Below are 24,283 nucleotides of genomic sequence, written 5' to 3' on the forward strand. Positions count from 1 at the left end.
GACTCCTCCATGGAGTACCAGGTATGGTACAGTATGACCAGGAGGCAGAGCCAACCGGAGGGCTGTTTGGGCAGTGGAGGGTCACAGGAAGGGATGACTGAAGCACCAACTGAGGGCTCTGTCCTTGCTCCTCCCTGGAGTTCCAGGTATAGTACAGTGTGACCAGGGGGCAGAGCCAACCAAAGGGCTCAGAGGGCAGTGGAGGGTCACAGGAAGGGATGTCACATGAAGGGATGACTGAAGCACAGACTGAGGGCCCTGTCCTGACTCCCCCATGGAGTACGAGGTATTGTACAGTATGACCAGGGGGCAGAGTCAACCAGAGGGCTCTGAGGGCAGTGGAGGGTCACAGGAAGGGATGACTGAAGCACAGACTGAGGGCTCTGTCCTTACTCCTCCTTGGAGTACCAAGTATAGTACAGTGTGACCAGGGGGCAGAACCAACCAGAGGGCTCAGAGGGCAGTGGAGGGTCACAGGAAGGGATGTCACAGGAAGGGATGACTGAAGCACAGACTGAGGGCTCTGTCCTGACACCTCCCTGGAGTACCAGGTATGATACAGTGTGACCAGGGGGCAGAGTCAACCAGAGGGCTCTGAGGGCAGTGGAGGGTCACAGGAAGGGGTGACTGAAGCACAGACTGAGGGCTCTTTCCTGACTCCTCCCTGGAGTACCAGGTATAGTACAGTGTGGCCAGGGGGCAGAGCCAACCAGAGGGCTCTGAGGGCAGTGGAGGGTTACAGGAAGGGATGACTGAAGCACAGACTGAGGGCTCTTTCCTCACTCCTCCCTGGAGTTCCAGGTATAGTACAGTGTGACCAGGGGCAGAGCCAACCAGAGGGCTCTGAGGGCAGTGGAGGGTCACAGGAAGGGCTGTCACATGAAGGGATGACTGAAGCACAGACTGAGGGCCCTGTCCTGACTCCTCCATGGAGTACCAGGTATGGTACAGTATGACCAGGAGGCAGAGTCAACCAGAGGGCTCTGAGGACAGTGGAGGGGTCACAGGAGGGGTGACTGAAGCACTGACTGAGGGCCCTGTTGTGATACCAGCACAGATGGAGCCCTGTCTTAAGACCAGCAAAATTTGAGACCCCTTTCCTGACTCCTCCATGGAGTACCAGGTATAGTGTGTGACCAGGGGGCAGAGCCAACCAGAGTGCTGTGTGGGCACTGGAGGGGTCACGAAAGGCGATGACTGAAACACAAACTGGGGGTTGTGTCCTGAGAACAACACAGGCTGAGAGCCCTGTCCCGACACCAGCACAGCCTGCGGGCTCTGTCCTGACACCGGCACATACTGAGAGCCCAGACCTGCACCAGCACAGACTGAGGCCCCTGTCCTGACAACAACACAGACTGAGGGCCATGTCCTGACACCAACACATACGGAGAGGTCTGTCCTGAAACCAGCACAGACTAGGAGCCCCCTTCCTGAACCCAGCACAGACTGAGCCCTGTCCTGACACCAGCACAGACTGAGAGCCCTGTCCTGACACCAGCACAGACTGAGGACTCTGTCCTGACTCCTCCATGGAGTACCAGGTATGGTAAAGTGTGACCAGGGGCAGAGTCACCCAGAGGCTTGTGAGGGCAGTGGAGGGGTCACAGGAAGGGATGACTGAAGCACAGACTGAGGGTCCTGTCTTCTACATGGAGTACCAGGTATGGTACAGTGTGACCAGGGGGCAGAGCCAATCAGAGGGCTCCAATGGCAGTGGAGGGGGTCACAGGAGGGGATGACTGAAGCACAGACTGATGGCTCTGTCTTGACTCCTCCATGGAGTACCAGGTTTGGTACAGTATGACCAGGAGGCAGAGCCAACCGGAGGGCTGTTTGGGCAGTGGAGGGTCACAGGAAGGGATGACTGAAGCACCAACTGAGGGCTCTGTCCTTGCTCCTCCCTGGAGTTCCAGGTATAGTACAGTGTGACCAGGGGGCAGAGCCAACCAAAGGGCTCAGAGGGCAGTGGAGGGTCACAGGAAGGGATGTCACATGAAGGGATGACTGAAGCACAGACTGAGGGCCCTGTCCTGACTCCCCCATGGAGTACGAGGTATTGTACAGTATGACCAGGGGGCAGAGTCAACCAGAGGGCTCTGAGGGCAGTGGAGGGTCACAGGAAGGGATGACTGAAGCACAGACTGAGGGCTCTGTCCTTACTCCTCCTTGGAGTACCAAGTATAGTACAGTGTGACCAGGGGGCAGAACCAACCAGAGGGCTCAGAGGGCAGTGGAGGGTCACAGGAAGGGATGTCACAGGAAGGGATGACTGAAGCACAGACTGAGGGCTCTGTCCTGACTCCTCCCTGGAGTACCAGGTATGATACAGTGTGACCAGGGGGCAGAGTCAACCAGAGGGCTCTGAGGGCAGTGGAGGGTCACAGGAAGGGGTGACTGAAGCACAGACTGAGGGCTCTTTCCTGACTCCTCCCTGGAGTACCAGGTATAGTACAGTGTGGCCAGGGGGCAGAGCCAACCAGAGGGCTCTGAGGGCAGTGGAGGGTTACAGGAAGGGATGATTGAAGCACAGACTGAGGACTCTTTCCTCACTCCTCCCTGGAGTTCCAGGTATAGTACAGTGTGACCAGGGGCAGAGCCAACCAGAGGGCTCTGAGGGCAGTGGAGGGTCACAGGAAGGGCTGTCACATGAAGGGATGACTGAAGCACAGACTGAGGGCCCTGTCCTGACTCCTCCATGGAGTACCAGGTATGGTACAGTATGACCAGGAGGCAGAGTCAACCAGAGGGCTCTGAGGACAGTGGAGGGGTCACAGGAGGGGTGACTGAAGCACTGACTGAGGGCCCTGTTGTGATACCAGCACAGATGGAGCCCTGTCTTAAGACCAGCAAAATTTGAGACCCCTTTCCTGACTCCTCCATGGAGTACCAGGTATAGTGTGTGACCAGGGGGCAGAGCCAACCAGAGTGCTGTGTGGGCACTGGAGGGGTCACGAAAGGCGATGACTGAAACACAAACTGGGGGTTGTGTCCTGAGAACAACACAGGCTGAGAGCCCTGTCCCGACACCAGCACAGCCTGCGGGCTCTGTCCTGACACCGGCACATACTGAGAGCCCAGACCTGCACCAGCACAGACTGAGGCCCCTGTCCTGACAACAACACAGACTGAGGGCCATGTCCTGACACCAACACATATGGAGAGGTCTGTCCTGAAACCAGCACAGACTAGGAGCCCCCTTCCTGAACCCAGCACAGACTGAGCCCTGTCCTGACACCAGCACAGACTGAGAGCCCTGTCCTGACACCAGCACAGACTGAGGACTCTGTCCTAACACCAGCACAAACAGAGAACCCTGTCCTGATACCAGCACAGACTGAGAGCCCTGTCCTGACACCAGCACAGACTAAGGGCCCTGTCTTGACACGAGCACAGACTAAAGGCTCTGTCCTGACACTGGCATATACAGAGAGCCCAGTCCTGCAGCAGTACACACTGAGGCCCCTGTCCTGACAACAACACAGACTGAGGGCCATGTCCTGACACCAGCACAGACTGGGAGCTCTGTCCTGACTCCAGCACAGACTGAGCCCTGTCCTGACTCCAGCACAGAATAAGAGCCCCGTCCTAACACCAGCACAGACAGAGAACCGTCTCCTGACACCAGCACAGACTGAGAGACCTGTGCTGATACCGGCACAGACTGAGAGCTTTGTCGTGACACCAACACAGACTGAAAGCCCTGTCCTGACACCAGCACAGACGAGGGGCCCTGTCCTGACACCAGAATAGACTGAGAGCTCTGTCCTAACAACAGCGCAGACTGAGCTCTGTCCTAACACCAGTACATACTGAGAGCCCTGTCCTGACACCCGCACAGTCTGAGCCCTGTCCTGACACCAGCACCGACTGAGAGTCCTGTCCTGACACCAGCACAGACTGAGCCCCGTCCTAACACCAGCACAGAGAGAGAACCCTCTCCTGACACCAGCACAGACTGAGAGACCTGACCTGATACCAGCACAGACTGAGAGCTTTGTTGTGACACCAATACAGACTGAGAGCCCTGTCCTGACAACAGCGCAGACTGAGCTCTGTCCTAACACCAGCACAGACTAAGAGTCCTGTTTTAACACCAGTACAGACTGAGAGTCCTGTCCTTACCACAGCACAGACTGAGGGTTCTGTCCTGACACCATCACAGACTGAGTACTGTTTTAACACCAGCACAGACTGAGAGTCCTGTCCTTACCACAGCACAGACTGAGGGTTCTGTCCTGACACCATCACAGACTGAGAGCCATGTCCTGACACCAGTACAGACTGAGAACCCCATCCTGACGCCAGCACAGACTGAGGGTCCTATCCTGACACCAGCACAGTCTGAGCCCTATCCTGAGACCAGCACAGACTGAGCCTAGTCTTAACACCAACACAGACTGGGAGCCCTGTCCTGACCCCAGCACAGACTGAGGGCTCTGTCCTGTTACCAGCAGAGACTGAGAGCCCTGTCCTGACACCAGCACAGACTGAGAGCCACATCCTGACACCTGCACAGACTGAGAACCCTGTCCTGACACCAAGACAGACTGAGCTCTGTTCTGACACCAGCACAGACTGAGAGCTCTGTCCCTTACCGCTAATGACTCAAGCAGCTTGTCACTCATCAACACCTAGTGAAAAGCCTCCTACTGACATCAGTGTGACCAAACGGATTTCTGTCACTAGAGGAGCCCCCCCCCCACACAAGCACAATCTGAGGAAGCCACTCTGTTGACATCAGCCGAGAGTAAGACACTTTCACTGCCTGGTACCTGCACAGACTGAGGAAAACCATGTCCTCAGACGGACCATTCTCCTGACACCACCACAGACTGAGGGAACCTCTCTCCTGAAACCATCACCAACGGAGGGAACTCAGCTGCTTAGATCACCGACTGAGGCAGTCTTTCTCCTGAGACCACCACAGACTTAGGGGTTTCTTTTCTGAGACCACCACCGACTGAAACATCCTTTCTCCTGAGACCGCTACAGACTGAGGGAACCTCTCTCCTGAGACCACCACAGACTGAGGGAACCTCTCTCCTGAGACCACCACAGACTGAGGGAACCTATCTCCGGGAAACCACCAGACCTAGGGGGGCTCTCCAATCTGAGATCACCACAGGCTGAGTGATCCTCTCTGCTGAGACCACCACAGACTGAGGGAACCCGACAGCTAGAACCACCACAGGCTTAGGAGATCCCCTTTCTGAGACAACCACAGACTGAGGGAACCTGGCTGCTGAAAACAACACAGACTGAGGAATCTTCTCTCCTGAGACCATCACAGACTCAGGGAAACTCTCTCCTGAGACCACCACAGATTTAGAGGTCCCCTCTTTTGAGACCACCGCAGATAAAGGGAGCCTCTCTTCCGAGACTGCCACAGACTTAGAGGCCCTTGCTTCTGAGTCTACCACAAGTTTCAAGGTTCCCTCCTGAGACCACCAGAGACATAGGGGTCCCCCTCCCCTGAGAGGCTGCAGACTGAGGGAATCCGTCTCCTAAGACCACCAAAGACGGAGGGAGCCTTTTGACCGGGAAAGCACTGATCCTTTTGCCTGCCCTGGAAGAAGTAAAGCTTGTACTGCTCATGGTTTGGATAGGCACTGGTCCATAACCAGGAGACCAGAGAAAAGCTCAGTGGACTGCAGCCTACCCTTAGGTTCTGTTGAGGAAATCAACTTAAGCCTCTATCTGGAGCAATAACTGGTGGCCTGATACTCTAGGTACCCTACCGGTTCCAACAGAGAAGGCTAAGTATCTATGGGTGATCCTGGACAGGGAGCTCTCACTGGACTGACTGGCCAACTGCGCCTCATCAACCTGTTTCTGATTTATTAGAATGCTGAAGAAATCTCTACTTTCATCCCCCTCTCGGCACGGAAGCAAATACCTCTGGCGTTGATCATGTCAAGAATTGGCTGTTACAATGCATTTAATTTGGATACCAAAAACAGCACCCAAGCCAAACTGCTGTTAGTGCAGAATGCGCTGGCGAGGTCTACTTTGGACATTCCAAAGCGTCAGTTGGTGTCCAAGGGATTACATAATTTGCATTAGTTCGTTATAAAGAGGTGTATTATGTTCAAGGCCTTTTGCATAGCACAGAAGGCCCTTTATCATGTAAGTCCGGATGGAATTGAGGTAATGTTGCGCTGGTATATCCCTGGGAGAAGTCTTCGCTCAGCTCACCTCAATATGGTGACGGTGCCACGAGTCCAGAAGAAGAGATGGGGAGGCAGAACCTTCGCCGTCATGGCAGCAAGACTGTGGAACTCGCATCCTCACTATCTTACCTGTATTAAATTGCATCCTCCCTTCAGGAAAGCCTTAAAGACCTGGCTTTTCACATTACAGGGAGATCTCTCAGCACCTTTTGCAGTTCTGCTAAACTGCTTCCTGGCTGAATCGGACTACTGAGACTATAGTGCCTTGATGCCTACGGGTATTTGCTGCACTCTATGTAGGAAAGTACCCTCTTTTTGGCATGTTACTCCCATATTCTGCCTGATGTCAGTGTGTTTGACTGTGTTCACTGGGATGCTGCTAACCAGGACCCCAGTGATTATGCTCTCTCCTCTAAATTATGTCACTGCATACTGGTAACCCAGTATTTCACTCAAAATTGACATACTGGTGCCCCCTTTTAAGTCCCTAGTATATGATACCTAGGTACCCAGAGCATTGGGGTTCCAGGGGATCCCTACGGGCTGCAGCATTTATTTTGCCACCCATAGGGAGCCCAAGCAAAGGCTTTTACAGGACTGCCATTGCAGCCTGTGTGAGATGGTGCATGCACCCTTTCACTGCCATTTACACGGCACCAGGTCACTTATAAGTCACCCTTATTGCAGGCCTTCAAGCCCTAAAGGCTGGGTGCAGAGTACCTGTGTGTACTTCGTGAGTGCTGGGATGTCATTTTACACGTGCACTGGACATAGGTCACCACCTATGTCCAGCTTCACAATGGTAACTGAGAGTATGGCCATGTTTGGTATCAAACATGTTGGAATCATACCCCAAGGCTTTTGCAGGCATTGGTTGTATGATTCCATGCACTCCGGGGGCTCCTTAGAGCAACAAGTATTGCCATTACAGCCTTCTGAGGTTTTACAGGCAGCCCCAGCTGCTGCCACCTCACAGACGGGTTTTGCCTTCCTGCTGCTTGAGCAGCTCAAGCCCAGGAAGGCAGAACCAAGGATTTCCTTTGGGAGAGGGGTGTTACACCCCTTCCCTTTGGAAAGAGATGTTACAGCCATGGAAGGGGTAGCCTCCCAGAGCTTCCGGAAATGCTTTGAAGGGCACAGATGGTGCCCTCTTTGCATAATCCAGTCTACACCGGTTCAGGGACCCCCAGTCCCTGCTCTGGCTCAAAACTGGACAAAGGAAAGGGGAGTGACCACTTCCCTATCCATCATGACTCCAGGGGAGGTGCTCAGAGCTCCTCCAGAGGGTCCGTGGGTTTTGCTATCTTGGATTCCAAGGTGGCAGTGAACTCTGGGAGCATCTGAGTGGCCAGTGCCAGCAGGTGACGTCAGAGCCTTCCCCGATAGGTGCTTACCTGTTAGCTGACCAGTCCCCTTTCAGGGCTATTTAGGGGCTCCCCTTTGGGTGGTTCTTCAGATTCAGATTGCAAGACTCCAGCAGGAATCCTCTGCATCCTTTACTTCACCTTCTTACGGAAGAAACTCCACCTGGACCCTCCAGGAACTCTACAACTGCAACAAAGGAGCAAAGACGACTTCTGCAACATTGTATCTTCAGCTCCTGCCAGCAACTGCAACTGCTTCTTGGTTGTGCATCCTCCGAGGACTGCCTGTCTTCAGCCTGCACCAGAACAACGAAGGAATCTCCCTTGAAGTGAAGGAGTCACTTACCTGTTTCAGCAGGCACCCCTCAGCAGCAACGACCAGTGGCTTGGGTCCCCTCTCCTGATGAAGTGCGTGGATCCAGCTTCACTGGTGGTGGACTGAAGTGGTCCTGACGGTCCTGACGTCAAACTGTCTAACTTTGTTGGAGGTAAGAGCTTGCCTCCTCACGCAAGATAGTACCCTCGTGCACCACGTGTTTTGCAGCTGCCAAGACCTGGCATCCTTCTACAAACTTCTTTGTGCACCGTGCAGCTCCGGCCCCCAGCACTCCTTCCTGCGACGCACAGGCTCCTGCGTGGTTCTTCGGCGGCATTGGATCCTTTTGTGTAGTTCTGCGTGGGCCTCCTTTTGCACCTTCTTTGTCCCCGTGCTGTGGGACTCCTGTGCATGCTGCCTGGTCTTCTGAGGGCTCTCTGAGTTGCTGAGAGCCCCCTCTTACCTCCCCTCCAGGGTAGAGTCGACCAGGTCCCTCCTGGTCCCAGACAGTGCCATTTTCCGCTAACTGCAAGCTTTGCGTGTGCCAAGGCTTGTTGGCGGAATCCAGCTACGCAACCAGACTGCAATCATCCATCTGGCGTGGGACATCATCTGCACCAACCAGGAACACGCATCTGTCTTCTTGGGTGCAGTTCTGACTGTTGTTCTTCCCCGGTGGTTCTTCTTTTGCATCTTCATCCGGGTTAGCAGGGGCTCCTGTTCTCCCTGGACTCTTCTGCGCTTCTTGGACTTGGTCCCCTTCTTCCACAGGTCTTTAGGTTCAGGAATCCATCGTTGGTGTCTTGCAATCTTGTCTGGTTCTTGCAATATCTTCTTTCACGTGTTCTTGTGTGTTCTAGGAAAGTTACTGTGATTTACTCCTGCTTTCCTGGGCTCTGGGGTGAGTTCTAGTACCTATCTTTGGTGTTTTCTTATACTCCCAGCGCACCTCTACACCCTAGGTGGGAAACCGACTTTCGCATTCCACTTTCTTAGTATATGCTTTGTGTTCCCCCTAGGCCCATTTCTAACTATTGTGATTTTCACTATTTGCGCTGTTTTCTAACTGTTTTACAGCTATTTCTGCATACTAGTGTATATCATTTGTGTATTACTTACCTCCTAAGGGAGTATAGTGTCTGTGGTATTTTTGGCATTTGTGTCACCAAAATAAAGTACCTTTATTTTTGTAACACTGAGTTTTTTCTTTCATGTGTGTGAGTGCTGTGTGACTACAGTAGTATTGCAAGAGCTTTGCATGTCTCCTAGTTAGGCCTTGGCTGCTCATCCACACTACCCCTAGAGAGCCTGGCTTCTAGACACTGACTACATTTCACTAATAAGGGATAACTGGATCTGGTATAAGGTGTGAGTACCTCTGGTACCCACTACAGACCAGGCCACACTCTGGCAACAGTACTCCCCTCTGTATGAGCCCAGGTGGGTCAGCAGTGAGCCTCTCCTCTGTGACAGCACCCTAGAGACCTTCCCTCGCCCTGATAGCCTCACCCAGTTAGACAGGGAGGCAGTGGCTACCAGTTTATTAGCAAAGCTTGGACTTAGGTGAGACCCTACCACCTCATTTTGGGTTATAGTTTCTTAACTTGTTACTTTTGAGCCATTTCCTGACTTTCTGTGCCACATGGGCTTCAACAGTTTGATCTACCAATCTTTGCAACCAAGGCGTTGTGATACTTGGTGAAGGGCAGTGACAGCAGAATAAGTTTGACACACTTGAGCATTGTCTTGCACACTTGTCTGTTCCGCAGGTGTTTGTCATCCATGGCCATCATGGAGGACACGTGATCCTTTCTGCGTTGTCATGGGTGGCATGTGTTATGTGTGTTATAATACTTTACTAGGTGGGTGCTCTAATTGTGTTTGGGCTAATTTCTCTGTCCAATAACTTACAATGACCTTTCTTGTCTTGTTCCTAATTTTTATTGCTGTATGATCTGATGCACAGATAAGGGCACTACATTGACATTGACTCACCAGTGATTTGATGCACTTTATAAATCTTGATGGATTGATTGACTTACTACTAATTCTGCCAAGTAACCACTAACTGTCCCAGGAACCAGAGAAAAGATTTCACAGCTTCAGTCTGCTTTTCATCCCACCACAGGAGCTCTGTCGGCAGCACATGGCAGCAAAGTCCCTCTTCAGTCGTACGGAAGGGGCAGCTGAGAATTCCCGAGTCAGCAGCGTCTCGTCACAATTCAGCGACGGCCCCCAGGCCAGCCCCAGCTCTCACAGCAGCACCCCCTCCTGGTGTGAGGAGCCTGTGCAATCCAACATGGACATTTCCACTGGTCACATGATATTGGTGAGTCGCTCACAGAGAATGTGGGGGGATCCCAGATTCCACATGGGATCACCTAACATGGAGTTCCAGAGTGGAAAAAAATGAGAATGCAGTTTCCCATTAACTTCATTAACATCCATTGGAGTGACAGTTTTAGGCAGTAGAAAACTACATTTAGATCATTTTTGGTTTCTCAAATCACGACTCTCCCACCTACTAATGAGTGTTGGGTCGTATGGGATAAGGATGCAAGATGTGAAAACGCAAGTGGCTGGAGCCTTGTACATGGCATACACTAAACTATGGATAGAAACAGCTGAATGAGCAATACAGATATGTGATGGGTTAGTGCAGGAATAAAAACAGATGGCAGAGGGCTGGAGAAGTAAAATTTGTTAAAATACTGACCTGATCGAGGGTTACAGAGATGTATGGGAAGGATGAGCTGATGGATGGATACAGAGAGTTGGTACAGAGTTGGGCTGCTGAAGGCATACATTGATGTGTGCGAGGGATACAGACTTGTGTGGTAGAGCTGGAGTGGTGGAGGGATAGAAATTTGTTTAAATCCTGGACTGGTGCAGAAATACACAGAGATATAGGTGGGCTAGTCTGTCGGAGGGGTAGAGAGATGTGTGGAATGGCTGTTCTGGTTCAGAGTTTCTGAGATACAAAGATGTGTAGAAGGGATTGCCTGTTTGAGGGATACACCGTGTGTGGAAGGGCTGTTCTGGTGGGGGGATACAGAGATGTGTGGAAGGGTTGTTTTAGTAGAGGGATACAGAGATGGGTGGAATGGGTTGTTCTGGTGGAGGGATACAGAGATATGTGGAAGGGTTGTTCTGGTGGAGGGATACAGAGATGGGTGGAATGGGTTATTCTGGTTGAGGGATACAGAGATGTGTGGAAGGGGTAGACTGTTGGAGGGATACAGAGATGGGTGGAATGGGTTGTTCTGGTTGAGGGATACAGAGATGTGTGGAAGGGTTGTTCTGGTTGAGGGATACATGGGTGTGTGGAAGGGGTGGATTGCTGGAGGTGTACAGAGATGTGGTGGGGGGGTGGACTCTAGAGGGATACAGAGATGTGTGGAAGAGTTGTTCTGTTGGAGGGATACAAAGATGTGTAGAAGGGTTGTTCTGGTAGAGGGATACAGAGATGGGTGGAATGGGTTGTTCTGGTTGAGGGTTACAGAGATGTGTGGAAGGGTTGTTCTGGTGGAGGTGTACAGAGATATGTGGAAGGGCTGGTCTGGTGGAGGGTTACAGAGATGTGTGGAAGGGCTGGTCTGGTGGAGGGATAGAGAGATGTGTGAAAGGGCTGGTTGAGAGTTGTGTGGAAGGGCTGGTCTGGTGGAGGGATAGAGAGATGTGTGAAAGGGCTGGTTGAGAGATGTGTGGAAGGGCTGGTCTGGTGGAAGGCTAACAGTCTGTAATATTGTGTTTTTTCTGGCTGTATTCTTTGTGTTACCGCTGGTTATTCAGTGGATCATTTTTGCTCTCCATCTGCCTGTCTTAGGTTGTCTGAGTCTATTTTTTTACTTCTCTGGTTGCATGTGGTGTGTTCTCTTGCCATAGTCTTTGCTTTCTGTAGCTCTTTGTTTTGAGTTCTCTTAATGTGTCATTTTTTCTAGTTGTACTCTTTGATTTCCTTGGTTTTCATTATGTTCTGTAGCTCTGTACATTTTATTACCTCTCAGTTTTTGTTGTATTCCATTCATATGTTCTGTGTGTTTTCTGGCTGTTTTCTTATGTTTTGTGTAGCTCTTTCTCTTCGCAGTGCATCAGTGTTTTTTTCTCTAGCAGTATCCTTTGTTTTTCTGCTGTTTACTTTCTGTCCATACCCTGTGTGTTCCCTCCATCTTCTTTATTTGTATTGCTGTATCCTTTGTTTTCTTTGGCTGCTTATTTTTGTGGCTATACCCTGTGCATACAGTGGTTATATTGTTTGTTTGTGGCTGTGGTATTTGTATTTTGTGTCCATATGAAGTGTGTTCTTTGGTAGCCTTTGTATACTCAGTTTGTTTGCTGGCTGGATTGTGTGTGTTGTGGTGTTTGCTGGCTGGATTGTGTGTGCTGTGGTGTTTGCTGGCTGGATTGTGTGTGCTGTGGTGTTTGCTGGCTGTGTTCTGTGTTTTCTGGATGTTCTTGTTTCAGCCCTAGACTGGTGTTATATGAAGTGTGTTCTTTGGTAGCATTTGTATACTCAGTTTGTTGGCTGGCTGTATTGTGTGTGCTGTGGTGTTTGCTGGCTGTGTTCTGTGTATTCTGGATGTTCTTGTTTCAGCCCTAGACTGGTGTTATATGAAGTGTGTTCTTTGGTAGCCTTTGTATACTCAGTTTGTTGGCTGGCTGGATTGTGTGTGCTGTGGTGTTTGCTGGCTGTATTGTGTGTGCTGTGGTGTTTTCTGGCTGGATTGTGTGTGCTGTGGTGTTTGCTGGCTGTGTTCTGTGTATTCTGGATGTTCTTGTTTCAGCCCTAGACTGGTGTTATATGAAGTGTGTTCTTTGGTAGCATTTGTATACTCAGTTTGTTGGCTGGCTGTATTGTGTGTGGTGTGGTGTTTGCTGGCTGTGTTCTGTGTATTCTGGATGTTCTTGTTTCAGACCTAGACTGGTGATACATCAAGTGTCTGACACAAGGCACCCTGTGTGACCGTGCAGCTCCTGTCTTCTGCTGATGCTACCTGGAGTAGCCCAGACTCACAGGGCTGAAGATGCTCTGTCTTCCCGTAGTCCTTGTTTTGGCTCTGATGACTTGCTGGGCTGTAAGCTAGTTTCCACAAGACAGTGCTGCCCATGTTTGGTTACAGATATGTCCTGCATGGGGATAATCACTCGAGGGTACTTAATGCTTCACTGACAGAGGTATTGAATGTTATTTTTAGAGTAAACTATCTCTAACCATTGGGGAGGGTGGAGCATCTTGCAGTAATGCAAAGCCTCACCCGGGCAGCATTACCATGAGCCCTCTACTGCTGCCCTCTCACTAACATCTGTTTTTGCTTTGTTTTTCAGTCATACATGGAGGACCACTTGAGAAATCGTGACCGGCTTGCCAAGGAGTGGCAGGCATTGTGTGCGTACCAAGCCGAGCCCAACTCCTGCTCCTTGGCCCAGGACCCCACCAATCTGAAGAAAAGCCGCAACCCTGAATACGTGCCATGTAAGTATCCCAAGTGCCTCTCCTACCTACATCTGAGCGGCTACGACTATAGGGATCACTCCCCTGTGCTCGCTGAGTGCAGCTCCCGCATCAAACTGCTAGAAGCTCTTGTCCAGCAAAGACTCTACGGGGCATATTTATGAGCCCCTTGCGCCACCTTTGCAACACTTGAAGTGATGCAACAGTGGCGCAAATCTTTTAATCATATCTATGACGCCATGCAAAGCCACGTAGTGTGGCTTTGAATGGCTTTACAGATATGTAGTAAGGCAAGGCAGCACAAGCTACTGCGTTGCCTTACTCAGCACCAGGGGGGACTTTCCATGGGCGTTGGGGTGGGTGTTCCCACACAACACCCATGGATTCTGATGCATCCCGAGATTTACAAGTCCATGTACACCTGGGGATGCGTCAAAACCTTACGCCTCCCCGTGTATTTCTCCTCATTTCTTCTTATTTCTATGTGTGCTGCATTCTGCAGCACACATAGGTGAGGATAAAGTCTCCCAGGATTGTTTGTGTGCAGGCAGGTGTCCCTTTTCACAGAAAAACAATCCTGCGTGCAACACAGGCACCCTTGCATGATGGTGCAAGGCTGTTTGCGGTGGCGCTAGGGTGCTGAAATAGCATCAGCCCGACGGGGAAAAGGACGTGAATGCGCCCTATGCCATAGATACGGTGCATTCCTGCCCTTTCCCTTTGATGCAGAGCAGTAAGGTAAATCTGCGCATATGCCTGAAAAATAAGGTGATGCTTAAACGAAAAGCAGGGATGCATCTGGTCATCTCTTAATAACGTAAGTCCACATGTAAGTATTTGCACTATATTTGCACTGAGCATCTGCAACTAAGATCCGGCATACCAAATGCTGTGCAATGAAGGTGTCTTTTCGCTTTTTAGCTGCCATAGAAAGTTTTGCTCACCACTACAGCAAAAAAAAGGAGAACGTTGTAGGAAGATGGCTCTGTATATACTATATCAAAATGGGATATAGGTGGTCATTTTGACCCTGGCGGTCTTCTGACCGCCAGGGTAAATGTGACAGACCGGCTTGTATCGGCAATATCATAACACAATGCATGACATGTTCACATTCTGTTTTTGTCTAACGTGAAGCAAAGGGACATAATGACAATCCAATACGTACATTACCGATAATGACACTTTCACTGAATGGCAACTGATTATAAAATAAATAATTTCTTATAAAAGTCAACAACTGCAAGTCCTGCTAAAATGAATAAAAAAATGAATAAAAATGAATAATACAACCGAACATATTTATCTAGGTAAAAGGGCACATGCCTGCAGGCCGAAGCTAAGCTAAACAAACTAAAATGGATCCACGACACAGTCACTACAGCTTTCTGAAGATCCCTGGGGATAAAAAGACAGATTTTCCTGATGATCTTAAAGGTGAAGAAAACTGAGGAAGTTAGTTTATCTCCACAAGCCAACATATTATCAGATAGTATTCCTAGGTTTCCGGATGGATATGGGTGGCCTTGCAGAGACAGATGAGGAAATATGGCAATAAGCAGAGAAATTAGCATACTGGCTGAGTAAGGGAGGCAAATTGGGGAAGTTGTGAATGCCAACGCACAACTACTAATGAAGCTCTGGGGCCGCAGCCCGGGATTCACCTGTTATTTTGACAGGTTATATGACTCACAAGTGACAGTGACACTCAAGCACTCTCTGCCTTTGATCTCACCCCCCCATACATTGGATATCAGATGTAGAAGGCGACGCTCTTGATGAGGAACTTTTTAAGGCAATAGGTCAGCCGAAATCAGCACTGGCCTTTCCTATGGGATTCTTCAAGCACTGCTGTGAATGTGCTAGTCACTCACGCACAAGCAGTGTCTGACACCGCGCGCATGGAGGGAGCGCTGCTGAGTGGTCTGCACGAGGCAGTCATCAGCATAATCTGAAGACCGAGAAGTGTGTCTGACAGCTGTCAATCACACCAGCCAATCTCCCTAATCAAGTTTTAGGCAACAATACAGATCAAAATTCTTGCAACTGATTTAATGGTAATAATAAAAACTGCAATAAATCAAAACTACAGTGACTTAGTGCCCATGTGTACTACCAGACACAACATCAGACAGCAGTGTAGTATTTCTGCATTAGCAAGCAGGATAAGAGACCACTCAGCAATGTTGTTTGTAGACTCTGAGAAGGCTACTGACAATTGGACATGGGATGAAAATCAGGCTGAACTACCTCATACTCTGCCCCACACAGAGAACATAAGACTCGAGTGAGAGTGAATGCAATACTTTCAGTGCCATTTGGCATTGGCCATGGCACTAGACCACGGTGCCCTTTGTCACCTCTGCTCTTTGCATTGGCTGTGGAGCTATAATCAAAGTGACTGGGCACAGGTGGGTAATAGAAGGTTTACGGTGGGCCTCTGGGGTGGAAGGCATAATATCATCCTACACTGATGGTTTGATCATTTACATGGGCATCCATACCACACTGGCCCACGACAAAAACAAATTATTTTGGAATTTGAACTATACTCCAGACTACTGGTTCACTGGATGAAATCCTACATGACCCTGATACGATTTGAGAGGGATTCGAAGACTTTCTTTCAGGGTCACCACTGTCAGTGGTAAAGGAAGGTTTTAAGAATTTGGGAATCTTCATTATAATTTCTGAAACTAAAACTTGGACAGGCAATATCCCACCTAAACTTGAATAACCCAGATGTGACATGCTGGACTGAAGAACTCCTCCTGCTATCCATGCAGGGAAAATTAGCTAATTTCAAGACAGTGGCTTTGCCCAGGATCCGCTTCAGACTGCCCGCGTGGCTCTTTCGACAGACAAGATCCGGCAGATACAGCAGATTCCTGCCCTTTTCTTTTCACGCAAGAAAGCTTGCAGTGCTGCCCTGTGCCAAAAACTTGTAAATGAGGCCCCTACTTTCTGTTCAGTAACAATTGGCTCTGGCTTGTCCGGCTTCTATGAGTGAGTTCTGTACTGTGGAAAAGTGTTGCCGGCTCTTCCCCTTGCCACAAAAGCAGCCCTGCAACACGGGGAAAGAATCTGTGTTTTTCACAGGTGAAACACTTCGGACATTTTGATGTTAGGTTTGATAGCATCTGTGAACCACATCAAGCTGTACGTTGAGTCGCAAGATGATTTTTATTTTAAATTCACAGTTTCTGATGGATAGTTCTCCCTGCAAATTACTCACCTCTTGGAGACTCCCCCAGGTCCCCGACTGGTTCTGAGAACGTTTGTGCAAAGCTCTTCCCCTATGGTAGGTGGCGCTGGCTCCATCTGCTGCCGGAAGTGACATCCCAGTGATATTGCTGACCCTATGAAGAGCCGCCACCCAGTGCTGATGTCAGTTCCCTTTTTTCCATGACTTTCGACACAGTACTGGAGCTCCATGTTCCTCAAAACATTAATAGATCTGGTGCAACAATGTCCCCTGCTAAGCGGTCAGTTTGTTATGATTGTGAGGTACAAATAGTGATCACTGACCCCCACAGCGTTTGTCTCGGGTGCTTGGGTTCTGCTCATGACTCAGGGCGTGATTTAGATCTGCAGAGTGACAGTATTTACCCAGATCTGGAGTGACCAGTTGAGGTACGGCGCTGTCACACATGTGCGGCCGAGGCTGGACCTGGCCTTGCTGCTCCGACAGGGACTGTCGTGATGAGTGAACCGTGCCCCCAGTCGGGATGGGGCCCTTGATTTGACTACAACTGGGGAGGGTGGTCACCCGTAAGCGAAGAAGACTCTGCACAGAGGTGCTGCAAGAGCTCCGGCGAAGAAGCAAATGGTTCAGCTGGGATCGATGGCGAGGTAGCCTTGTCTTGACGGCTCAGGTTAGGCAGTAAGGGAGAGCAAGTGATGGGCAGGAGCTCAGGGTGTCCTCTGACTGGAAGCCAGCTCTCGCTCTCCCAGAATAGCCTGGAACTGATATTCTAGAGGATTTGCCATCCTTGACACATGGAGGGTTCTAACAACAAGAGCAGTGAATTGGTGGAAATTTGATGACTGTTGCGAGCTATCCGCGATTGATTGTCACGAGGGACTGAACAGTAACCTGGTATTCACGAATGGGGTGGAACTGGGGAAGACAAAGAAAGCTTGGCAATCCCCAGGCCGTGGTCTATGAGGGGAAAGCAGAAACCTGGGAAGGAGTGCCACAAGTTGCAGAGGTGCAGCCAAGTGCTTAATGTGAAGCCGCTGTGATCTCAACCCTTGCGGTGCGGAGGCAGCCCCCTCCTTCATATCAACAACACATGATTGCAATACATTCTACCAGTGTCAAAAACAGGCTCTTAAACAAACAATACAGGGCAAGGTTTCAGGAGCGAAGTTGGAGTGGGCAAGCCAATACATGTGAAGGATCTCGGCCCTCCTACCCAAAGAAGCACAATGAAACTAAAACAAGAAGATCAAGAAAATCCTGAACCTTTCACTACAGACTTCATGGACAAACTCAAACAAGAAACTAGTTCATATATCAGAAGCCATCACTTTGGCACGAGATGCCCTAGAGTGTAAGATTCACTCAGTAGCAACTGATTCTGCCCTTTTATGCAAAGACCAGAAGAAGATAGCAGTCTGTTTTACAAAGAACAAACTCCTCCTCAGAACACCACAACCAAATACTGCCACACTGCAAACGCATATGCTGGAGCTAATGGAAATAGGGCAGCTCCTTGAAAACTGGGTGGAGGACTCGGAGATCTGCTCATGGAGGAATAACATTTGTCAGGTAGGCCTTCTTGCGAGCCTGGTGGGATCTTACATGGTCACCTACATGGAGAAATGTTTACTAAAGTGGGTGCCCCATAGGGAAGCGTAAGTGCGAATTTTGAACTACAGAGGCATCATACCGTGGAATGCATGGAAGACAGGCCAGGTCGCTGTTGAAAACTGCAAGGTTTGGGTTTGCCCTAACTACATCGAAGCAGTGCAGAACCAGTGCTTTTTCCTCTTGGTAGACGAGTATAACCAGAGGGGCATGGGTTACGCTATAATGCCAGGTAGATTCAAAATACTCAAGGTACACAATTCCCTCTTTGAAGATCCCACGGAAGCCAGGAACTGGTTGGAGATGGGTGGTTCCAGTTCATGGAGGGAGGTTGCAGGATGCCTCGTCACCCACAGAAACTGTTAAGGAGAGGATCGTCTCAGCATCAAACGCGGATACCATTGTAGGCTGAAACAGATGACCAGAAGGAATCTGCGGTGGCAACAATGACAAACTTGGACAAGAGACGGATTAGGGATTCCTCGGATCCTGGAATATACTCCAGTGACTCTCCATCAGAGTGGAAGTGTTATCAGAAGGGTCACTTTAATGTTTTACTTAACAGGCGGAAGCAGACATACCTATGTCGATTGGGGTAAAATACATTAATCTAGGGTGGCATCGCCATGCTGATGCATTGTGGGTCTCACCTGTGTGATCACCAGTCACTGTCATCACTGTGGGTTAAGTTTTTGAAGGAAGGGACACCGGACAGCAGGATAGCACACAGCGTGTGATCTACAACACTAGAAGGCACACAGCGTGTGATCTACAACACTAGAAGCCGCAGTTGGTTACAGGTTAGTACAATATTTCTTACCAGTCGCAGCCACTCCACAAAAGGCAGCGTCCTGCTGCATGTCTGGTGTGCTCCACTGAGTATTGGTGAAACTGTAAAACTTCGCACTTGTATAGCACACTACTCCCCCGTTAGGGTCTCAAGGCGCTATGGAACCCCTCCTGGCTTTTCCCTGTGAGGCGCCCACTCCTGGACAGCCCCAGGGTGAAGCCAGGCATCCAAGCGCCGTGGAGATTAAGCAAGCTATTGCCCAGAGTTACAGAGTGGGACCCATTAATTAGATTAGGCACCGAGGCGAGAATTATCTGGTCCAAGGGAATGGAGCCCAAGACCCTCCGAGGTGGGAATTGAACCCTGGTCCTGGGCCACCTCTCTGCCACTCTAACCATTGTGCCACACTTCTCCACCATTGTGCCACACTTCTCCACCATGGTGCCATTGGAAGCTGCTAGTGGTCTGTCTGTTGCATATCCCCTCCCAGATTGACATACTGTATGTTCACTTGCTTACAGGACCTAAGCAGAAGAGGATGGATTAGCTCAGTGAGGCAAAGTGGTAATATACTGATGTGCCCATTGGTATACGTATAACCCGGCAGTCTATCTTCTGTTTCAGATGATCACACCAGGATCAAGCTGAAAGCCGACCTCAACCCTTCCAGGAGTGACTTCATCAATGCCAGCCCCATCGTAAGTTGTTCACCCAGACCAGGAATGGAGAAGACCTCCAGGGAATGCAGGGTCCAGGGGCATGTGAGTGAACGCCATAGGCAGACCCCTGATCCATAGCGGTCTGTAACAAGTCCTTCTAATAGTGCACCCTTAGGTGCATAGGTTTGAAAGGATCCATTAAGGGACCATCCCCAAATCCTTAAAGTGACCCTGAGACGAGTGCCTAAAATCCCATCTCTGGTTGTCTGCACGTCATTTCCCCATGCTCAAGTGCTGATATTTGTCCTTGGGGTGAGCAGTGAATGTGCCCAGAGGCGTACTGCTCCACTTAATCCACACTGAGAAGGCCTGTGTGAGAGGGCAGCTGCACTGATGCATTCCCTGTGTTGTACATGGTGTGTCTTTGTAAGAGGGAAGCTTGCCCTTCTGTAACCCGTTCTGTATGTGAATGAAGCTGGCACTGCTGCTTCCACACTGTGCTGTTCTGCGTAGGAGGGGTTTGCCCTGCATCCAGCCCAGTGCAGCTCCTCTTCTGTGTGCAAAGGAAGCTTTCATGGCTGCTGGCCAGGTCCCATCACTTCTGTGTATTAGTGACAGGTACACAACTGCTACTCCGCGGCACGTGTTCTGTGTAAGTGTGAAGCTTGCATTGCTCCTGCTTATGCTGTATCTCTTCTGCTTTTAAGAGAAGCTGGCAGTGTTGTGCATGTTTGTGTGAGGACATTGGTGTGTGTGTTTGTACAAATGCGCACATGTGTGCTGTGAGAGTACACATATGTATGTGCACTGTACTCTTGAAGTCCATCAGCGTCTGCTTTGTGTACAGACACGTGTTCTGCTGTGCTGTGCTGTGCTGTCCTGAGCTGTGCTGTGCTGAGCTGTGCTATGCTGTCCTGAGCTGTGCTGTCCTGAGCTGTGCTGTGCTGAGCTGTGCTGTGCGGTCCTGAGCTGTGCTGTGCTCTGCTGAGCTGTGCTGTGCTATCCTGAGCTGTGCTGTGCTGAGCCTCACTGGCAGATTCTGAAGCTGTCAAGCTGCATTGTCACTTTGGTCTGAAGTTCATGTAAATGCTGAGAGGTGACTCTTCGTATGTGTCTCCCGTCTCCTTCAGATTGAACACGACCCCCGGATGCCAGCGTACATCGCCACCCAGGGCCCTCTGTCCCACACCATTGCAGATTTCTGGCAGGTGAGACCACCCTTACTGCAAAGATACAATGGATACGAAAATGACTGTTCTGAGGTACTCTCCAGCGGAAGGAGACCTCGAACAGACAGATGCATCGGTAAGTCCTGCCATCTCTCTTAAAGGGGCTGCTTGAAGACTTTCATATCCCGGGATGCTTTCCTACCTCTGTCTATCTTGGCTCGGGCCCCTTTCTGTTCTAGATCAGGCTTCTCCAACGAGCAGCTAATGAGTTATCAGTAGCTCTCCAGCTCCCTGGATATATCATAATTCAAAAGCGTGTATTCAAGCTGAAAGTATGTGTATTTTCAGAACGCGTAAGCTGATGTTAGAAGAAAAATTGATGAATTTCCGAAACATATTTAAAGCTGAGATGTGAGTGATACATCATGCAGCTTTGGAGACATATTACTAATATTATTACCTTGGTACCCGGGGCTTCGCAGCAATGGCTGTGATTTATTGCTCACACAAAGACACTCCACATTGACAAAGCCCTTATCACATTACTGCTGGCAACAGAGCCTGAAGCACTGAGGTGATCTCTGCTAGTAATCTTGCATATGGTGTCCACTAATGTAATCTTGTCTCACGTGACCACGATTACTGCACTAGTCATATATTTAGCTCAGGATGCTTCTCACTGTAATGAAGTGCTTTGTTACAGATCAGGTTGGAGACCTCTAGTCTAGATAGACATTGTTATCTAAGGGAGGTTCTTCCACAGCCCTGAAGCTCTGCTCCCTCACCCTCACTGGGCCCGGTCCAGGAGGTCTTTTCTTTCAGTATTTCCTTCTTACTCCTGTGACTTATGACTGTCAAAGACCAAGACATATCATTTACTTATGGACTAAACCTTAGTGAGTGAGACCCTCTCTCCACAGGCCTCCGCTCTGTGCTGACTGTTCTGTCGTTGCGTGGGCCCTCCATTTAAACATGCGGCCTACGTTCAACGTCCGGAACACATGTAATTTAACTTAAGACATTTCTCATTTTGGCAATTGGTTTTACAGAGTAAATAAGTCTAGATAGAGGCAACGTTTTCATATTTTGATACAATTGAATTAAATTCTTATGCTCTTTCGAAAGATCCCTCTGGCTGAAAAATAACACATGAAGCTGTGGAGAGGAGTCAGTGCCCACGGCTGTCCCACACACCTGAGAAGTGTCAGTTAGGACAGTCCAGCTTATGACAATTTACTGAGAGTCAGGATGCAGATGATGCATGTCTATATGTACCTCTGGTGTAAGGCGGGCGGTGGGATGGCTGTTTGTGAATCAGAGAAAGTGCCAGTGATAAATGACAAGGATTAGAAGTAAGCAATCTTTTATTCTCCACCGTGTATTTCACAAGAATTAAGGGCCAGATTTACTACAGAGTAGTGCAGGGCTGCACCACAATTTGCAGCTCAGCGCTACTTAAGAAACGCATGGATGTTTGTTCCTGTACATAAACAATCCACAATGGTGATTTGTTACTTCTATGTTTGCTGCAGGATGCACATAGAAGTAGCAAATCGTCATTTTTAAAAAATTGTTTACTCTACAATCATTCATGGCAGTTTGCTCTCTTTGTGTGCTGCAGAATGCAGCAGACATGGAAAAAGCAAAACTGAGGAGGAATAAAAGTGTTTCTCCTCGTTGCGCCATGCTAACGCCACCCCTGGGTGGGGGTTCGTGGGTCTCAGTTATGATAAAGTGGGTGTCCCCGGGTTCCAATATGATAAAGTGGGGGCCCCCGGGTTCCAGTATGATAAAGTGGGGGTTCCTGGGTTCCAGTAATGATAACATTGGGGCCCACAGAAGTCAGAAGGTTGGAAACCACTGCCATAAATGGTGGCTTTACATTTTGGTTAAGAAAAGAGTTCTCCACTGGGAAATACAGTTCAAAGAAGGGAGAGAATAATGAATTAATCTTATTAATCTTATTTAAGTGAAACTCTGCAATGGCTCTCCAAAGCAAAGGTACTTAATCAAACCTTTTTGTGATGAATAACTGAATAGGATTCATATGAGCATAAACATAGGCGGGACTTGCCACTTTGGGAAATGTAATGGGCGAATTTTATCATTATTAAAAAAAAGCTGCATGTCTAAAGGCATATTTTTGTCTTTAAATTTATTTTAGAAAATTAGAAATTCTCAATTTAAGGCTGCTTTAGGATTGCATGTGCAGGCGGAGATATTGAAATGTTTATGAATATCATAGCAGTTACTCATGATGGAGAACTGGGGTTAAAAGTAAGTACCTTCCTTCACCTGTGGACTTTGGCTGCGTTCGTTCCTTTGGTGGTCACTGGTCAGCGATGGGCCCAGAGAGCTCATGTCTTCCACTTGGTGTCTGTGTCTCCTCCCTGCTGTTCCTATCACTGCTTCAAGGCTGTGCTGGCATCTTTCTTACTACCTGTACGTAACTCTCTGAACACTGACCTCGCTCCACTCTTGCGGGCCTGCAAACGTCCTCGCTCGCTCTTATTCACATGTATTTGCAAACCACGTAATGTCATACCCAGGGCCTCGTTTATTAGAAACTGCTGCATCAGCATCAATGCGCCAGTTTTCTGGCGCCAGCCCCAGACCCCTTAACGACGCCGTAGTAGCGCTGTATTTATGATACAGCGCTTCATCGCGTACAAATCCACAGATGAGCCAGAAATTCTGGTGCATCAGTTGGCGCAAAAGTGGCGCAGTGCTGCAGTACTGTCGGTAATCTGACGCTACTCCAGCAATGTGAGGAGGGTCCCATGTTAAAAGTCCCAGCGTCCCTTTAACGCCTGCTCTGAGCAGGCGTTAAAGTGACCATGTGAAGGCGGAGATTGACGCAGCGAAATGTAGTAAACTTCACTGCGCCAGTCCTGCGTGGCTTTCAACGTGGGAACGCCCACCCTGCATACATTATACCTGGCGACGCTACAATGTGGCGCAGGGCTTTACAAACTAGCGCAATGGTCCAAATGCACCAGTTTGTAAATGTGGCGCAGTGTAGGGGAGTGCGTGTGCCGCTGAATCGTCATAAAGAACTGATGCTACGGCAGCGCAAGGGGCTTGTAAATAAGCCCCCTAGGGGCCACTTGTGCTACCGTTCCCCACATTTATTTATTTGGCAAAGCATCACAAAATCCCAGTGGGTTCTTCTGGGCTCATCCCTGTATCCCTTCTGTGCACCCATGGTGGCATCATTTGAAGCAGTGCGGAGGACCAGCAGCCAAGTACATGTCCGGCTCGATAGGATATTGGACACCAGTGTGAGGGCTCCATATGCCTCAGGGGCAGGCTCCTGTAAATATGCATCTGGAGAGTCACCCTCCACTCTGAATGCAGATTTACAATTTTTTTATAATTCGCGAACGATTCTAAATATATTATTGATAATTGCAGCTTTTCCAAAGTGGTTCAGAAGTATTGCCTCTGCCTCCATAATTCAACATAGCGCATCACTGCGCGTGCACAGATCCTCTCCTATTTGTGCCCTTGAGAGGGGCACGTCTCTGGCTGTTTCCATGGTTGGGAT

The 24,283-nt window shown here is 49.5% G+C and overlaps 1 protein-coding gene across 2 annotated transcripts in view; it reads left to right on the top strand.

Moving 5' to 3' along the window:
* PTPRN (protein tyrosine phosphatase receptor type N) overlaps nucleotides 1–24,283 on the top strand; it is a 328,193-nt gene that overhangs the window by 217,599 nt on the left and 86,311 nt on the right. For both annotated transcript variants that reach the window (XM_069227162.1, XM_069227164.1), the window contains exons 14-17: nucleotides 9,982–10,182; nucleotides 13,179–13,326; nucleotides 19,533–19,606; nucleotides 20,698–20,775. In XM_069227162.1, coding sequence (XP_069083263.1) covers nucleotides 9,982–10,182; nucleotides 13,179–13,326; nucleotides 19,533–19,606; nucleotides 20,698–20,775 — 501 coding nt within the window. The remainder of the gene's footprint in view (nucleotides 1–9,981; nucleotides 10,183–13,178; nucleotides 13,327–19,532; nucleotides 19,607–20,697; nucleotides 20,776–24,283) is intronic.

The sequence above is a fragment of the Pleurodeles waltl genome, chromosome 3_2, assembly GCF_031143425.1.
Source record: "Pleurodeles waltl isolate 20211129_DDA chromosome 3_2, aPleWal1.hap1.20221129, whole genome shotgun sequence".
Lineage (NCBI taxonomy): Eukaryota > Metazoa > Chordata > Amphibia > Caudata > Salamandridae > Pleurodeles > Pleurodeles waltl.